This window comes from Typopeltis vanoorti, chromosome 12, assembly GCF_054136105.1.
Source record: "Typopeltis vanoorti isolate ZY-2024b chromosome 12, IOZ_Tvanoo_1.0, whole genome shotgun sequence".
Lineage (NCBI taxonomy): Eukaryota > Metazoa > Arthropoda > Arachnida > Uropygi > Thelyphonidae > Typopeltis > Typopeltis vanoorti.
In genome coordinates this window covers 61,612,541-61,631,707 of record NC_143560.1, presented here as the reverse complement: position 1 = coordinate 61,631,707, position 19,167 = coordinate 61,612,541, and the positions used below count along the sequence as shown (strand labels likewise).

Here is a 19,167-nt window from a genome sequence, read left to right as displayed (position 1 = left end):
ATCATATGAAAGCTGCACTCTTTCAGCTCTCTAGAGGATGCTTCCATAGCTGGTTTTTATTGCTTGTCACTGGTCCTTATTCTTGATGACCAAAAACAATAAAGACTATTTAACCAAACAGTTGTTTCTACCTGACACTATGTAAATAAGCTGACTTGAACTGACTCATATGTTTCATCATGCTGAGATTAATCATAATATATGCATTTTAAGTATATTTACTGTTTGAATTGGGAGGAATAAAGGATGTTGGATTAAGTTATATTCAGTAACATTAAATGATATTATTGTTATCTGTTCATATGAAGGATAAATTATGAATGGATAGCTAGGAGGATTAGCATTTCCAGGAAAGAAATAGAATGACACGCTGTCGTACTTCAAACATTGATTGTATTGTAATGCCATGGTGAATAATGAGTTTTACCCAATAGTAAACAATTTGGCTGGCTTATTCTCAGCTTACCTCTTTTTTTTTTTTTTGATTACCAAATACATGTGTAATGGAAATATGACCATTGTATATGGGTTGGCAGCAGTTGGTTGTTCATATACATTATAGGTTTATTTTCCTCTTGACCCTCTAGTTGTCTAGTTTTGATAGGATAGTTTTTAAAGATAGCTTATTAGACTTTATTCTTCTTAGATTAATTCCAATGGAGCAGGAAGTGGAAGTGTACATGTTGATGCTTTATCGCCTAGTGGAAAATCCAGACTTTGTCCAGTTGTTGAAAAAGATGGTGTGTACACTGCTACTTTCACACCAAATGAAATAGGTAAGTCACGTATATTCTTTTGCATAGTTTAAGGAATAAATATAACTTATCTTTATGCTATCGTAAAATAATCATAACTAGAAAATATGAAGTTGAACTTCGAAGAAGTTGGTGTATGCTTTTGTATAAGCTTATTATGATCATTTTTTTTAATGTGAAATTCATACAGAAAAAAAATTAAAGAGGAGGTTAAAACATTTTCATGTACATATCCTGATAAAGATAAGACATGCTAATAGAATATAATGAGTTATGTAATAACGACCTTGGCAATTTCATGTGAAGTGTTGGTTTTTGGAGTAATTTAATGGTAGAATAGAAACTGGGATGTTTAAATAAAAGGAAGAACTCCAAACACTCAACGCACCCTGAAAAAAAAAAAAAAAAAAAAAAAAAAAAATCGCCACCACCACCCTATAGTTGAGAGCATATATACCTCCACTTCATAAACTTTCCAAACACTGATGTCCTTTCATGGGCTACTCCACCTTCTACATTCAAAATTCTTTTCACTTCAAAACTTTAATATAAAATCTTATCCACAAAAATTCAAGCATCATGATCAGCTTTGACATTACATCTCTTTTTACCAATGTTTCATTGACCGAGATCCTTGATCTAATTAAGTCATCATCCCTGACATATTTAAATTATTCATATTCATCATACATTTATAGGTGCACCTTTACATTTAAACGAAAAATATACAAACAGTTGGAGGGACGGGGGGGGAGAAAATTTAGTGAATTTCCTATTATTGTTTCTGTATAATAACAGGAACTCATTACACCTAGAGAACAAAGCATTCAATGCTGCTTCATTTAAAGCAGTATTTGGCTTGTGTACTATGTAGATGATATGTTAGCTAATTGACCCTATGCCCAGAAAACATTAGATACTTTTCAGCACATGTAAATAGTCAACATTCAAAAATATTTTCACAGTAGAAAAGAAATAACAAATGTCTTCCTTTTCAAGACACACTAGCTAATCTTTCAGATGGTTTATCATCTTTCTCTGTTTTGGCAAACACATACACAGGAAAGTATTTAACATCAATAGTCTCACTTGTATCAGTCCCAACAGTATGGCATCCTGAAAGCACTTGCACATAGAGGCAGAGCTATTTGTTCTAATGATATGGCTCTTAGCACAGAACTGAGTTATCTTCCCCCCCCCCACTTATTTTAGCCCATGGCTACAACTCTTGTAAAATAGATAAAATATTATATTTCCCTCTTCCTTTACCTGATATACAGGATTGTAACAAAACTATTCCCATTCATTATATCCAGGGTACATCTGAAAAGATAGCTGAAGTTCTCCATAAATATAATCTCCATATCACTTTAAAACTGCACATCCAACTAGCAACCTTCATCTGTTCTCTGAAGGAGGACAAGCTTCATCCATTTACACCTCCTGAAGTGTGCAAAGTTTCTTGTGCCTGCAACTTGTCCTTTGGACACATTGGTCACAACTTCTGTCTCGAAGAATATAAAAACTGCATTTGTGATTAGTACACTGCTGCATAGAAACTGCTGTCACTAAGAGATTATTATTTACTAACTCACCTTCAGGTGAAAAGTCCTTAAAGTATTTATAAAGGCTTTTCTTTATGCCCTAGATACCAGGGTTTATTTGTTATGAATCAAGTCGATTCATTTTTATCTGGAATTACAATGCTGATGCAGTGAGATTTATTACAGGAAATGTTCTCAAAGGATTCCCAGTTAACAATAAATTCCATTGCAAAATACCTTTTTATATACATGCCTAGTTTATTGTATATCAGCATGATATACAACATGCTAAGTAAGTGGGCAGAGTATGCGACAACACTCATGTACTTTGATATTGATTATTACTGTCCTTTGACAATGTCTTGGTAACTATAGGCAAAATAAGAGAAATAAAATTTTCCATTCCTTATCAATTAATTATTTGTTGTGTCATATCCATTAAATTATACAACATTTAGTACTTGAAGAAAGAAAGATTTTTTTTTTTTTAATAAAAAGTTGAAGAAAATTGATAATATGAAACTGTTAATGAAACCTTGTTTTGGATGATCATAGTATCTTATCCGCCTTGGCGGTGGTGAAGTGATCATATCACTTCACCACCGCCTATCAACCAGTTTCTGTAACCCACAAATCTTCAACCTTTTCTCATAAGGTTCATTCCATACCATCTTGGTCACTCGTCTCTGGATCTTCTCCACCTCCTCCTCATCACCAAGAAATCCTGGCACCCAGATCTTCACACAGTAGTCAAGATGAGGTCTTATTAAGGCTCAGTAAAAAGGAACAATAACTTGCTTGTCTCTGCTTGTCAAAGTATTCTTCAGTAACCAAGTAATCTGATGAACTGCTTAAGTCACGTTTGCTATTTGTCCCCTAAACTTTAACTCCCTATCCACTAACACTCCCAAGTCTGTGACTTCATCAATTTCCTGGAGTACGGTACCACCAATGTGGTATACAGCTGGTAATTTTCTCATCCAAAAATGCATGACCTTACACTTTGTCACATTAAACTGGCATCCATTCTCCTTTGCCCAGTCTGACAATCTATCCAACTCTTCCCAAACATCATCTGTATTAACTATTGTTCTACCCAACTTTTCATCATTGGCAAATAACTGAACAGTTCCTCGCAGATCCTTTCCTGCATCGTTAATGTACAAATTAAACAGTAGCAGTCCTAGAACAGAACAGTGCAGCATGCCACTAGTCACAGGTCTTCTTTTGGACTCTATTCCTAAATAAACTACTCTCTAATATCTCCATCAATCACCCTCCTATCCATCTCAACAACCCTATATCCATCCCCATGCGTTGCAGTTTATTGAATTCTATGTGGTATCCTGTCAAAGGCCTCTGCAAAGTCCAGCAGTATCACTGTTAACCCACTACCTTTTATCCAGCTCAGTTGTTACTGTATTATAAAATGTCGAGCAAGTTACTGAGGCATGACCTATCCTTCACAAAACCATTCTGCCCTCCATACGAGTATCCCATTTCCATCTATCCATTCCTTTATTTTGCTCTTGACCAACTTCTCCGATACTTTGATAGCAACTCCTGATATGCTGATTGGTCATAATTTGCTACATCAGTCTTGGAGCCTCCTTTGCAGTGGATCTATTTTCCCCTCTTTCCACCCCCTTGGATTAACCCTGAGCTGAGACTTAGATTAAACAATATGGTCAAGGGCACTGACAATTTCCTCATCGCTTCACGTAAAACTGAAGTTGGTATTTCATCCAATCCCACAGGTGTATTCACATTAAGGTTCTGTAATATGCTATGCACCTACATTTCATTTACCTCAGTTTCCATATAAGCCTTTGGCTCTCTCTTATTCCGGCAATATCACCACCCGGATGATATACTCTTGCAAAGTGTTCACATAGTAATTTTACTATTTTGACTGATTCAGTTACCTCCTTACCATCAGCATTCATTAAAATCATTCTGCCATATACATTCTTTCTTTTACTTGTAGTATATATATCGAAAGATCTATATATTTATCAGTATATTTTATACCAACAGTCTTACTCTAGATTTGAGGATATGTTTTTTTTTATTTTTATTTTGTTAATTTGTTTTTGTCAAGTGCGTTTTTTTTTTTTTTTTTTTTTTTTTTTTTTTTTTTTTGAAATGCCATGACTGTTATTGTGCTGTTTCTTATGAAATGCATTTTAGTGATGTGTATTTTGTGAATTCATATTCATTGCCTTCAGAATGCCTGAAGTAGATCAAATGCACTTAATCTTTGTAAATTTCTGCAGTTAATAGAATAAAGGAATCCTTAACAGATGTTTTGTAATTTTTCATATCATTTGATTAAATTTAAAAGAAAATTTTATTGCTTTCTGAAATAGTACAATCAGCACACCCCTCAAAATAAATTGTCTTCTATTCTTTTTGTATTATTACTTGCACGATGCTGTCCCTCCTCTACACCCAGACACAACATGTATGAGTGGGTGGGTGATGAAATAGCACTGTGTGAGTGTGTTTTATTGAAAAATTATTTTTCTTATTTTTGCACTATTAGATGCTATTATCAGACATATCAAAATGTCATTTTACTCAAAAGAATTATTGTTGTGTTATGTGAAGAACTTGTAAAGAAATTATGAGCTATCATAGTATTTTTAGAATCAATCAAATCATATTCTAGAAAATTGCAATAAAATATAGCTTGTTCCTTGTAATATTTGCCAGCCCAGTTGGCCGAGTGGTTAGCACATGCACTCTCCAGCCAAAAGGCTGCAGGTTTGAATCCCGCTGTGGACATGGATGTCTGTGATTGTGAAAATACTAGTGGGAGGCAGTAGATGGCACTGGTGTAGATGATGATGATAGTTGCGATTCGTTGTAGTTGGTGAATGAGTGGTGAAGGCAGAGAGTGTATAGTAGGTGCCCTCCCTTGATGAGTCATTGGACTCCCTGGAGGTGTCATGTAATAATAATAATATTCTTTTTTAGATTCAGTTTTCTTGTTTCTGTAACAAAGTGTTATGTTTAATAAACTGATTCCTAGATGACTCTCACTAAAGATTTATCATTCTTTCTTTCTTCCCCAAAAAATATTCGGCATGTGTAATTTATTGGAACTCTATAAATGCAATATTTAATAAAGGATGACATTAAAACCCAACCATTATATTCTTTAAATTCAGTTTATTATGTGTGCTATAATTATTCATTTTTTCATTCATTTGATTGCATTGCATTGCTTTTATATTTCAGGAGAATGGAAAATTATGGTAACATATTCAGGAGAACACATTCATGGCAGTCCATTTACTTGCTATGTATATGATCCTATGCAAGTTAAGGTAAGGAATAGGAAGTACTTGGTAGTAGCTAAATGGCTACTCATTTTACTGTATGCATTGCTTTAGAAACTTTGCTTTTAAAGATTAAATTAGTGTCCCCCATGTCTCTCCCCCTCCCCCTGCTCCCTCTCTCTCATTCTTTCTTATACCCTTCCCCATTCTCCAATCAGTCCTTTCTGAAATAATGGATAAATCCATCAGCATTCAACTTTTATACTATTTAGCAGCTTCTCATTTAATCAGTGATTGTCATTTGGGATTTATCCATTACTGATTCAGATGAGGTCTTCTTGATTATGTCACCTATCTCTGATTAGATACAATGAAAAAGTTTAGTTAATCTCAAGTGGTAGCTGTTGTTATACGAAAGACATCTGACTTTGTCATAAAGATATTTTTGGCTTTTGCAATGGGATTGTCACCTTTCTTTCATTGCATGTGTGATGGTAGGAAAATTTTTAACTTCAAAATGTATTGTATGACTAATGCTAGTGTTTAACAATATTTACATTCTTTCTCTAAACCATTAGACATTAGATCACTCTCACCATCTGGTTGTTGTCGGGTGATAGTAATTTGTCTGAAGAATAAAGAGAACTTATTTTTGGCTTCGTTTGCCCTGCCTCATCCCACCCCTGTATATAGCACAGAATGTTCTTGAAGAGTATCTCTGGTACAGCAGTAATGTGGTTCTGCAAGCTTGCTATTAGAATATAGTCAGGACCTGACCTTATGCTTACATATTAGGAAGCCTTCCAACTAGCTAGTGCATAATTCTGTTGCCACCTGCACTTACAATAGCATATGGAGATGCTAACAGGAGTCACGCTATAGCCAACGTTCTGAAGGCTCCCACTATGTTAGATGGCTGCAGTTCTTTTGTCCTTCCTGCTTGCTCTTATTCATAACTCTTTTCTTTCCACATCATGAAAAATAACATAAGTAATTATAGATGCAGTCCAGATCAGGAAAAAAAAATTTCTTAAAAAAACATTTGATAAAAGTGATTATAAAGAAAAGAGCATAAAACGTATAATTGAAAACTATTAAAAGAAAGGATTATTTAAATATCTATTATTATTTTCTAGTCAAGAGGCAAGAGTTTTAAAAGAGATTTTGCTTTTCAACAACAACAACAAAAAAATTCAAATGTGACTTTGAGCTTAAAGAATACAGCTTTAAACAAAGCTTTGCTTTGGTATTACTTAATACAAACTTCTGTGTTCACAACTCCAACAGACTTCCTTTTTCCCATTTGAATTCAGGAGACCCTTTATATTTATAAATGTGTTTGATTAAGCCTAGTGGTGCTTTACTGTACAGACGGTACTAGAGGACACAATAATAAGAACTTACACATAATTTAATGACTTACTAATATTTTGCTTCAGATCACAAATTATGAATTTTGTGCACTGTATAGCACCAAACTAATGTCCTATCAAGGTCCTATTTGGGTCTGGATCTGGATAAAATGAAGTTAACCCTTCTACTACTGAGAATACAGATGCTAGCCAAACTCTCCTTTGCTGACTTATTTTCTTTTGTCATTTACATTTTAAAAAAAATTGCATGTAAAACTTTATGCTAATTTTGTTTTTAATTTGACACATTAATTATGTTATTGAAAATCTCTTGCAAAGTATTTTCATACAGTAATGACATATTTTTTAAGTGCAAAGTGTGCTCAAGGATACTCATGCTCAGCAAAGATGGCATTTGTAAACTGTTTGAGTTAACTCTTACTCAGAAGGGGAAAGGTTAAGTCAGAGTTAGACTGAATCTCTTCTTAGATTGACTGTCTCCCATATCTTTGGCAAATTGATGCAACCTCTCTCAGACTTGTAGTGACTTCATTCAGCACAAATTTATTAGTCTGTCAAAAGTAGGGCAAGTTACAGGCACAAGGAGTGTATAAAGTTCCTTGTAACCCAAGGAAGTGAAATATAGTGTATTTTGGATAGACCATTAGATCTGTTAACATCTGACTTGAATATAAAAACTACATTACTGATCATTGGTATGACAAGTTAAGACTGGCAGACCATGCTCTGTATACCTCTTCATACTGGATTAAATGAAAGAGTGATAGCTGCGGTGAATAGAAGTTGTTACAGGTGTGAGATGCTATTTTTAAAATCAGCAGCAATGAAAGGCTCCATTAACCTTAATAAGTGTGGCTGCATTAATTTTCCAAAGATCTGGGAAAGACAGTTCACTCCTAAGACCACATTTAGCCTGACATCTCAATTTTTTATCCAGCCCCTAGAGTACACCTTTGATAGGATACATCTTCAAAAATTATGGAAACAACTACAGTGTTAGAGTAAAATTTCAGTTTAATATGAACCAAAATAATCACTCGATGTTTTGAGCATCACATTAAGGCCTTCATCTGAAGTATATACTTATATATATATACAAAGAAACAAGCTGCATTAAAATCTACATGGTATGCTTGAAGTTACATTGATTTAGTCAACTGTTAAAACTACTGACCTGACCTCTGGCAGAAAAAAAAAAAACCTTGATAGGATATTAGTTTCTTTTTATCTATAGTATGAAATGTTTCTCTACAACCTGATGTTTGGTACTGTGCTCAAGATGCTAGTTAGAAATCCAGTGAAACATTAGTAACTCAGTAAATTATTTATTATTATTATTATTATTTTTTTTTTTAATGTTTATTCTTTTGATTTAGGATTTCACTGGATTTACATCTGTTTTAAGTGTTGGTTCTCATTAGAGATCCTCTGAGATTTTTCCTGTCTTTGATGAAAATCAGTTGTTCAAAACAGCTGATTTTGAACAACTATTTTACTGCTTTGATAGTGCTAGAGCAGTAAAATCATTATTGAAAGGCTGATAAAGGGCAAAGATACAGACTTCAGGGCAGCATTATTATAATTGGATTGGTAGTACTAAGGTTGTATTCTCAAAAGCTCTGTCACTTTTGAAGCTTTCTCTCTCTCTCTCTTTTTTCCGCAAAGGCAAACATGCTCGTTGAAAGGCTTAGACGTTGGTTATGCATTTTCACTATGTTATTTCAGGAAATTACAACGTACTAGGATATACATTAAAATAAATTGTAATATATTTCTATATTTTGGCAACGTCACACTGCCATTTTCAAGAACTTATGTACAAGATACGTGCATGCAGGCACAGCACAAACAATAAATGAGTAAGAAGAATGAAGCTATTATTTCTCCTAAAGTCCTGATGGTGCCCTCTAGCGGGCGATGTTGGTATTCTTGGGCGATTGGGCTGGAGGTCATTCTGATGTAAGTTTCCCAAATTTGAGGAAGTCTCATGCAGCCAAATTTGTTGAGGTTTGGTTCTTAGGGCTGAAGCTGATTCTATGAAAAGCCTTTCATATCTGTATTTGCTACGGTGTATTATCCTGGCTTTTTTCCACCGTATTCTATGGCAGGTATCCAGAGCATGGTGAGCAAGACCAGAGTGGCTGTATTGGTGAAACCGGATGTAGTCCTTGTGTTCTGAAATTCTGATATTTGCTGTCCTGCCTGTTTGGCCGAAGTAGGACAGCTTACAGCTGCAAGGGACCTGGTACACCCCAGGTAGGTCTAGGGGGGGAGGTTGGTCTTTTGTTGAGCGGATAAGGGATGCCAATTTTTTACTTTTAACCCTGCGGAGGTTGCAGTCGAAAAAATTGCAGTGTAAGTCGTGTGTATCTGAGAGATACATTCATTACTAGTATTTGCTAAAAAATAGTTTATTAAATTAATGAGGATCAACTACCTTAAGCAGTATATGACGAAAAGGACTTTTGGATATAAGAATGTTGGATTTGATAGTAGCATCTGAGAATCTGACTATGAATGAGTTCATTATGCTTCCAATTAGTGAGAATGCAATCTTGACTTGGGAGGTGACGATGCATGTGAGAGGTCTTATCAAGAAGGGACATATGTGGAATTATAAAGGCAACTCAAAGCAGTGCCTTTGCACAAAAAATGCCTGATAGAAAAATCAGCAGTGAATTGGAAGTGGTCAAAGGATGCTTGTAGGAAGCAGTATCCGACTACATCCCTAGAGTTAGTGGAAAAAAATCACATGGGAGTTAAATGGGTGAATAATGTACTTTAAAGGAAGAGCATCATAAAAACAAAAATGAATATTGTTGATCCATTATAATAAGAAAAATGAAAATGAAGTTTATAAGCAGTATAACAAGCAAGCCAAGAGCATGACAGCCATGATGAAGAAGGTGAAATCATGCTGTCAAACAAAGTTAGCATAACAGGCCATAGGAAATCCATGATCATTTTATAGCTAAATAGCCAGTAAAAGGAAGGAAGAATCAACAAAATATACACTCCGGATAGTTATTAGGAATAATTATGGAGACACACTACCATGTTAGAGAACTTTTACATTTAAGTAAAATGTGATGTTTCAATCTTTATATCAAGGTCATCCTTACACTACATATTATACATACATACATTTGATCATAAACTATATCGATACATATCACATTGGGCTGAGAATAACAGCTTTGGTCAACCATTGACCATAGCATATTTGCGGCCCACCTTTGAACACAAGCAATGGAAAGGTTTGGGGAAAGTGGTGCGATCTCACTAGATATTTAGACAATTTATCAGATCTGTCATAGGACCTGCTTAGCAAACTGTCCTCATATTCTACCTTTCTGACTGGGTGATCAAGTTTTTTCTGTTCAGTTATGTTATGATAGATGCCTTCCTCTCATTTGATTTTTTTTTTTTTTTTTTTTTGTACAAATGCAAGAGTGATTAGAGTTCTGTACTCTTCACCAAATCACTTCCTCCTACACATTAAAACTTGAACTCTCATGGACTTCAAATCATATCCATAATTCTGCTGATTGTGGATCTGATTTCAAACACCTTCCACTGTTCAAACATTTTAGTTTTAAAGATCATTTATAACCAAAGCCAAGAAAAATAGTGCTTATTGATCTTGCCATTCTTCATTGGGGTGAAGAATGGAAAGGTCAATAAGCAATATTTTCCAAAATAGTGCTGGCTTCTTCCTCACAGAAAAGATTTGTATCATTTTTCAGCGCTCACCTTTGACGACGCTCAGAACTTCAACAAGATCAATTTATCAATTTCTCTTCTGTGGCTGATATAAACCTTTGGTGTGATCTATATGAATGGATGTGTGCATTCCCTAAGCAGTCTTTCTCTAATACCTTAATGTTCACACTAGAGATTGGTTGGTTGGTTTATAGTTTATTTGGCACAAAAACTACAAAGGTCTTACTCTGAGCCGTTTCTACATTTTGCGGGACCCTGTGTGAAATGGAAAAGTGGGGCCCCTGAAAGTTAGTAACATTTATGGAAATTTTAAATGGAAGAATATCTTGTTAATTAATTAAATCAAATATGAAAAATATTTATGCACATAAATAAACAAGTTTATGCACATAAATAAAAAATTGGTGCTCTTTAGCATCAATTTAAGTAAAGGGAAAAAATTAATTAAAAAATAAATGTGTTTATATGTAAATGATATATTATTTTATTATGTAAGTACACATTATCATATAAATATGCCAGAACAATGATTTATTTAATAATATAAATAATAATATAAAAATATGAAAAAATTTTCCATTTTTACTATAAAAAATGAAATATATGTATAACAACTTATAAGATTTAAAAGAAATCTTAATATGTTAAATTTTATTTAACCTAATGTGTTTACCAATAAAATCATTTATAATGCTATAAAAATTCAAATTTTTTGCAATATCATGCTCTATAGCAGGGATCGGCAACCTTTTCAGACTAGCAGGTCACATTCAACTTTTATTTTTAATAATCGGGCCGCAAGCATTTAATTAAGAGAAAATATTGAGTGAAAAATATACTTAAGTTATCAGTTTTTATTACATCAATTTAAAAAAAAAAATTTAAAGTACGAGATATGAAACAAGCATGAAAATGAAACTCAATGAAAAATTATCACATAAAAACAAAGTAATATAATTTATGCATTGCAGTGTGTGTCTCCCTGCTTTCCCTTAGCCAAATTATCTATATCCACTTTATAATCTGAGGTGCAAATTCGAATCGAAGCATGCAAATGTTCATCAGTCAGTCGAGAAGAAAATTTATTTCTTCCAAAACTCATGGCAGAAAATGCTTACTCGCAAATGTTTGTGCTTCCAAATGCGACTGTCATCTTCTTTGCAAAACTGATTAATCGTTCAAATTTTTTTTTGATAAGCATCGATAAAATTTTTGTATATTTTCCAACGAAAATGCGTTCTTTAATGTTTCATTATGTTTAATTCCAAAACTTCCACCTGTAGTTGGTTTGGTTTGTTATCAGTGTCCACATTAAAAGGGTCCAAACATAATCGCATTTCGATGCTATTTTTATGAAAATCAACAAATCATTTTTTGTTGCACGGATGATATATCACAAAGTATAAGTATCAAATTATTTTTAATTTATTATTGATATTATGAAATATATTATTTAAATAATTCAACATATGGGCCACATGCCATGTAAGTATGGTCAACCTTTTATTGGCTGCCAAAAATATACATTTGGGCTGTATGTGGGCCGCCAGTTGCCGACCCCTGCTCTATAGATATTATTGCCAGGGATGACAAATATTCTTGAGACATAGAAGATCGCAAATAGGTTTTTATTAATTTTAATTTGGAAAATAACCTTTCTGCTGATGCGACCGTAACTGGACTGGTCAATAATATTTTAAATGTCGTAGTAATATTTGGATAAATATCCGACAAATTATTTGCAATTATGAATTTTAAAATATTAATGGGTTCATCTTCTGGAACAATATTTCTAAAAATAATTAATTCATTGTAAAATTCAGATTCATCAATATCTGTATTCAATTTTTGATACAGCTATTTGCAGCAAAATTTGAATTCATTTTTTTGTCATTTTTCTTATTAATTTCATCTCATAAAGAAATCCAAATGATTTTTCGTGAATTTCATACAATTCAAATCTTTTTTTGACAGATTGCAGAGCAGTATCTAAAATTACAAAAAAGAAATTTATCCTAAAATTATCTTTGTTATCACCTATGTGTGATTCATCAGGCGATAATCAAAAAAATACTTTTCTTCGACGTACTCAACTTTCTTTAAATTTAATTTCTATTTCTAATAGATTTGACAGTTCTTTAGCAATCTCAAAACACCTATCAAATCCTGATATTCTCTGCTCTTCAAAGTACTGCACTAACTCTTTAATATGCTTAGTTGCTACGTCTATGGGAATTTTTGCATTTCGTAATGCTTTACTTACTAAATTAACTTTTGACAGAAGCTCATACCAAATTTCAAGGCTTAGTATAAACTCAAATGAATCTATTTGTTCATATATTGAAACCACTTCTACTTTGATAGTATTATCTGATGCAGTTTTAAATAATTCTTTTAGTGCATTTAAAAATTCTGGAATTTGAAAACGTACAGCTCTAACTGATTCTATTCTACATTCCCATCATTTATCACATAATGGTTTTGGAGTTAATTGTTTAAGAAATTTCTTTAATATGTCCCAACGTGTAGTTGAGGCAGCAAATAATGTATTTAAAAAAATTTATTGCTATAATTGATGATTTTGCGACATCCCCTAAAATCAAATTTAAATTATGACAGGTGCAAGTGTAAAATGCCTTTCGTTTTCATTTAAAATGTACTCCCTTATGTACTCCTTTCATATTTGCTCCATTATCATACCCTTCCCCCCTACAATCTGAAAATTTAAGATTTAATTTATTCAAAAGTGCTTTTATGTTTTCATATATACCTCTACCAGTAGTGTCATTAGTTTTCTAAAAACGTCAAAAAGTGTTCACGAATTTCAGTATCTGCTTCAAATATCTGTAAAAATCTAAAAATTAATAAAATTTGCTCCTGATGACTAACATCAGGAGTACAATCGAGAATTATTGAATAGTACTTTGCCTGTCGTATCATATTTAAATATTTTGTTTGAATTTTGGTTCCCATATCAACAATTAATTCATTTTGCACAATGGGCGATAGATACGAATTTTGTTTTTTACCTATAATTTTTTTCCTGAACATCGCATTAAATAATGTTTTAAAAGTGGATCAAATTCTCCAATTAATCTATGATTCCAAAAAAATTACCATAATGGGCTGTGTACAAAGTATCAAAATTACCTCTAAAAGCTAAATTATGTTCGGATAAATAAAGAATTGCTGCTACTATTCGTCTTCAAATTTCATGATTTTTTGATTTGCCTGATCAGTTGTATTGTGATTTTTTAAATTACATTCCATTTGTTTCCATGAATACATGCATTTCATGTGCATGGGATTTCGTTTGTGTGACTTTAATCTTTCAATTACATGTCGCCAGTCAGAAAAGCCATTATTAGATAAAAAATTATCATCAGAAGAAAATAATTTGCAACAAAAACAAAAAATGGAGTTGGAAGAGTTTGAATATACAAGCCATCTCCTGTTTTGCTTCTCTCCGTTTGCAATTGTCCTAACATAGTGAGCTGTGGAAAAACACCTTTTGTTGTCATCTTTTGGAAAATCATTTTCAGTCGGAGGAGACAGTGGACCACGTTGTACAATTTGTGTTAGTGTTGCGTTGTTCAAAATTTTGGGCCATGTTGCTGGATCATCAATAGTAAATAGTTCACCTTCCTCTGGTGTCTCAGTTTTAGGATCTTCAATACTCATTGTTTGACCAAACGTGTCATGTTCTCCGCTTCCTTTGAGTATTTCAGAACTCTCATTATTAAATAATGTTGAAGCCTAAGAACTGTTTGTAGTTAATTCAGCACTCCTGTTATCAACTGATATATCTGAACAAATATATGAATTCAACTTCATAAATTTAAACAGTGAATTTCTTTGACTTTCCTCAGTCGCTTCTTTTTCTTGTTTTCACTTTCGTTTTACATGCCCACTTGGGTATTTTCTTCCATAATAATCTCTCTCACGACTAGTCATACTCTAGAATTAAATACGATAGATTTAATTATGAAATAAGTTAATAAATTAAAACAAAAATTACTTACCTGATAAATAAAATATATCTAAAATAGATAATATTAGAAAATAAATAAATCTAATATAGATTGAAAACTGCTATTGAAGAAAAATTCTGATGTCGGATAACCTAAAACGAGTTTACGAAATATATTTTTTAAGATGTTTTGCAAGTAATGTCACATAAAAAAATTGCCATGACAGTACGTGTATATACTTACTTGTTCATAAAATCATAAACTAAAATCGAAAAACTCCTTATTAAAACTCCTTGTGCCAATATTCTGCCAAATACGTATTGAAATCATCCTCTTGCAATGGTTTTAATATACTTTTAACCCTGCGGAGGTTGCAGTCGAAAAAATTGCAGTGTAAGTCGTGTGTATCTGAGAGATACATTCATTACTAGTATTTGCTAAAGTGCAATAAAACTTAAAAAAAACTGCAAATATAATACATGATGGTTTATTTATTTTCAGTTACAATCTAGAAATTATTGACCAAAGAAAAAAACAACTAAACCAATACTATACTGACATTTGAGTTATCGGTATCTCTCAGATACAATTTACTATCAAATATCACTTTCGCATTTGACTCGATCATTCTCATCATCAGACTCGAGTAACATTTGCTGAATCTCCTCAACATCTGATGGATTCTCCAATAGATATATTTTTCCAGCCATTTTCAATGGTAAATAAAAAAACAAACAAACAACTAAATCAATACTATACTGGCATCAGAGTTCGCGGTATCTCTCAGATACAATTTAATATCACACACCTTTACATAACACATGTTAAACCAAAACTGACTGCATAAACAGTGTGGAATATCACTCATAATATATGCATGTGCAGCTAGTCATGACCTTCAAGCTATACACTGGATATGTGTAAGAATATTTAAATTATACAATTTGTTTGTATCTGTCAGATCAGCCGCGACCTCCGCAGGGTTAACTCATCCATTTCTGTCCTATCCATTTCTCTTTTCCATTCAAGGATCTAATGAATTCATCTGAATGTGATATTAACTGATTTTTAAAATGATCACTTAGCAACTCAGCTATTTCTAGTGCATCTGACATTGCTCTTCCATTTGTATGCATTAAGGATATTCCCAAATGGTCCTTATTCATTTTATTGATAATATAGAGCAAAACAGTTCAATAGGATTTTCATTGTCTGATTTTACTTTTTTTCATCATGGCTGTCACTTTTGTAGTCTGTTTTATACTGCTCCCAAGTCTAGCCATCCTCTTCTCTCAATATTGGATCCACAATATTTTCTTTTTCTGCATCTCTTGTTTTAAAGTTTTGTTCATCAATTTTGTTGCCATATATTTCCATTAATCCTTATGATGGTGTAAAATATAACTTCCTTCTCAGAGTATTTTCCATGACCTCTTGATATCTCTGTCATGCATTTCCTCATTCTAGAACACTGCTTTAAGCTGCCTTTTCATCATTATCATCATCATAATGCTAATTTCGGATATATACCATATTGATCTGTTCTGGTCTCATTATCCATCTGATATGCTTTTTTGATATTAGATTTTAGATGGCCTACCCGGCCTTCTCTTTCCAGTTGGATTATATTTTATTATTTGTTTAGGATATTGGGTGTTGACCATTTGGTTTACATGTTCTATCCATTTTTGTTTATAATTATTTAAAAAGATATATTTCGGTGATTACACCACATTTTTTTATTATTCAGTTATATAAAACCTGAAATAATAGTTCCTGACAAGTTTCGTAAATCATAGGATTTACATCTTCAGGGGGTAAATAGTATAACTTAAAGTTTAAACAAGAGAATTAATAAATACAAATCATAACCGTCTGGCTATTCATAAAACTCAAATAACAGAATGCAGATATATAACGTTATTGACGTTGAACAATACTGGACGATGTCACGTGTTCTTGTTCTTGTTTTCATACAGTCCGAGCTCAGATTGAACTCGGGCTGTATGGACTTATATAAAAATGTTACAGATAAGCTAGCCAAATTAATGAACAAACACAACATAAAAGTAGCCTTCCTTCCTATGGAAAAAATCTCAAGATTCCTACGTCCACCAAAACCACCTCATCATCATCCTCTTAAAAAAACCAAGAGTCTACAAAATCCATTGTTCTTGCGGGATTTGCTACATAGGACAGACAGGAAGATCTGGAGAAATACGCATGGCTGAACACCAAAAAGACGTACAATAGAAAATAGAACAAAAAATGGGTCTTGCTTTCCATACCACTTCCACTGGACACAATGTACTCTGGCAAAAAACGACAATGCCATACATAGAAAACAACAGTTATATACGAAAATTTAAAGAAGCTGCTAATATACAAAAAAAACCAACCTAATGCAATAAAAATCAAGGTTTAATTCTCCATCAAGTGTGGTCAGCTCTAATAAAAAATCTACCTCAATCTGAGCTCGGACTGTATGAACGAGAACAAGAACATCGTCCAGTATTGTTCAATGTCGATAATGTTATATATCTGCATTCTGTTATTTGAGTTTTATGAATAGCCAGACGGTTATGATTTGTATTTATTAATTCTCTTGTTTAAACTTTAAGTTATGCTATTTACCCCCTGAAGATGTAAATCCTACGATTTACGAAACTTGTCAGGAACTATTATTTCAGTGTTTTATATAACTGAATAATAAAAAAATGTGGTGTAATCACCGAAATATATCTTTTGAACCAATTAGCCACAGAAGTCTATGCCTCTAATTATTTAGTTTTTCTTCTATTGATTTTATTTTTAGTTCTTTTAAAATATCTTTTTTGGTCCTTTTTTGGTGTAATAATGTGTATTTTGCAGTTCTCATAAATTTCATTTCACTTGCTTTTATTCTTTGTTTATTTATCTTGTTTGTTTATTGCCTATATTTCATTGCCATATAATAATGGGGGCACTGCTAATGTATTATATATTTTCAAGCATGTTTCTTTTTGTAGTATATTTGGATTGAGTGTTCTATTTATCAGACCTGTAATCTGTAAAAATTTTGAAGTTTTTAATTTTATGTCTTTTCTCATTCATATGATATTTCACATCCAAGATAACTTGAAAGTATTTATCTGTTCTATTATGTTATTATTAATAATTATTTTACTTCTAACTAGAGTTTGTCTACAAAATGCCATTGTTTTAGTTTTATCTATGGATATTTTCATTCCAATCTGTTCTACTATAATGTTTAAATTATATATTGCTCTTTGTAAATTATCTTCCTTATCTGATGTTATTACCTGGTCATCTGCACATAATAGCGTATTTATTTTGTTATTCCAGGAAATTTTTATACCTGGATTGTTTAAGGTGTTCCATTGTATTAATATTTCATTAATATAAATATTGAAAAGTATTGGAGACTGAGGACATCCCAGTCTTAGTCATTGGTTTATAGATTGTTTAACAGACATTTTTTCATTTATTTTTATTTTTATTTCATTATCTTTGTATATATTTAATATTGCATGTAGTAAAATATTAGGTATATTTATTCTTTGTAATATAACAAACAGTATATATCTTTTTACTTTGTCAAATGCTTTTTCGTAAACTATAAAACAAAAGATGACTTTCTAAATTAAATTCTCTTCTTTTTTCTATAAGTAGTTTTAAACAAAAAGCTGCATCCATTGTAGGGCATCTTTTTCTAAATTTTAATAATAATTTTAATTTTTCATTAAGTATTCTACTGTATATTTTGTAGCATGTATTCAATGAACTAATACTTCTGTAATTAGTAGGCTTTGTTTTATCCCCTTTTTTAAATATAGGTATTACTATACTTGTATTCCATCTATTGGTATAATAAATTTAGTTTAATCCTTTATCCAAGTGTGAGCAAACAAAGTTTGTGCCTGAAAGTATCTTCAGGACTGGGGTAAGGTGATACAACACCAGGGCACTTCTTGCAAAGGTGGAGCAAGCTACCAACACTCCTTACTCAGTATCTCCCATAATGCAAAACACATCTCCTTGCGGATATGTCTAATGTTATGCATTAAGGGAAAGGCCACTCCCCAGACTAGTTTCGACCTTTATTGAGGTCTCTTCAGTGGGAGCCAGGCCCAAGTGGAGATACCAGGCAGAAGCATTAGCAGGTCATCTCTACCTATAGGAGTTGCCAAATGGTGTGCCACCCTTTTTTAAAAAATTACTCTGGATTTAGAGAAAGATGTTGAAAGTTTATTTTTCAATTCCTATAGGTAGAGATGACCTGCTAATGCTTCTGCCTGGTATCTCCACTTGGGCCTGTCTCCCACTGAAGAGACCTCAATAAAGGTCGAAACTAGTCTGGGGAGTGGCCCTTCCCTTAATGCATAACATTAGACATATCTGCAAGATGTGTTTTGCATTATGGGAGATACTGAGTAAAGAGTGTTGGTATCTTGCTCCACCTTTGCAAGGAGTTCCCTGGTGTTGTACCACCTTACCCCAGTCCTGAAGATACTTTC

At 32.8% G+C, this 19,167-nt stretch overlaps 1 protein-coding gene across 1 annotated transcript in view; it reads left to right on the top strand.

The window, feature by feature from the left end:
* The window catches only part of jbug (filamin-type immunoglobulin domains fbug), an 879,391-nt gene that overhangs the window by 264,478 nt on the left and 595,746 nt on the right, over positions 1-19,167 (top strand). Inside the window, exons 9-10 of the mRNA XM_090401914.1 lie at positions 647-776; positions 5,543-5,631. Of these exons, the coding sequence (XP_090258040.1) occupies positions 647-776; positions 5,543-5,631 (219 nt within the window). The remainder of the gene's footprint in view (positions 1-646; positions 777-5,542; positions 5,632-19,167) is intronic.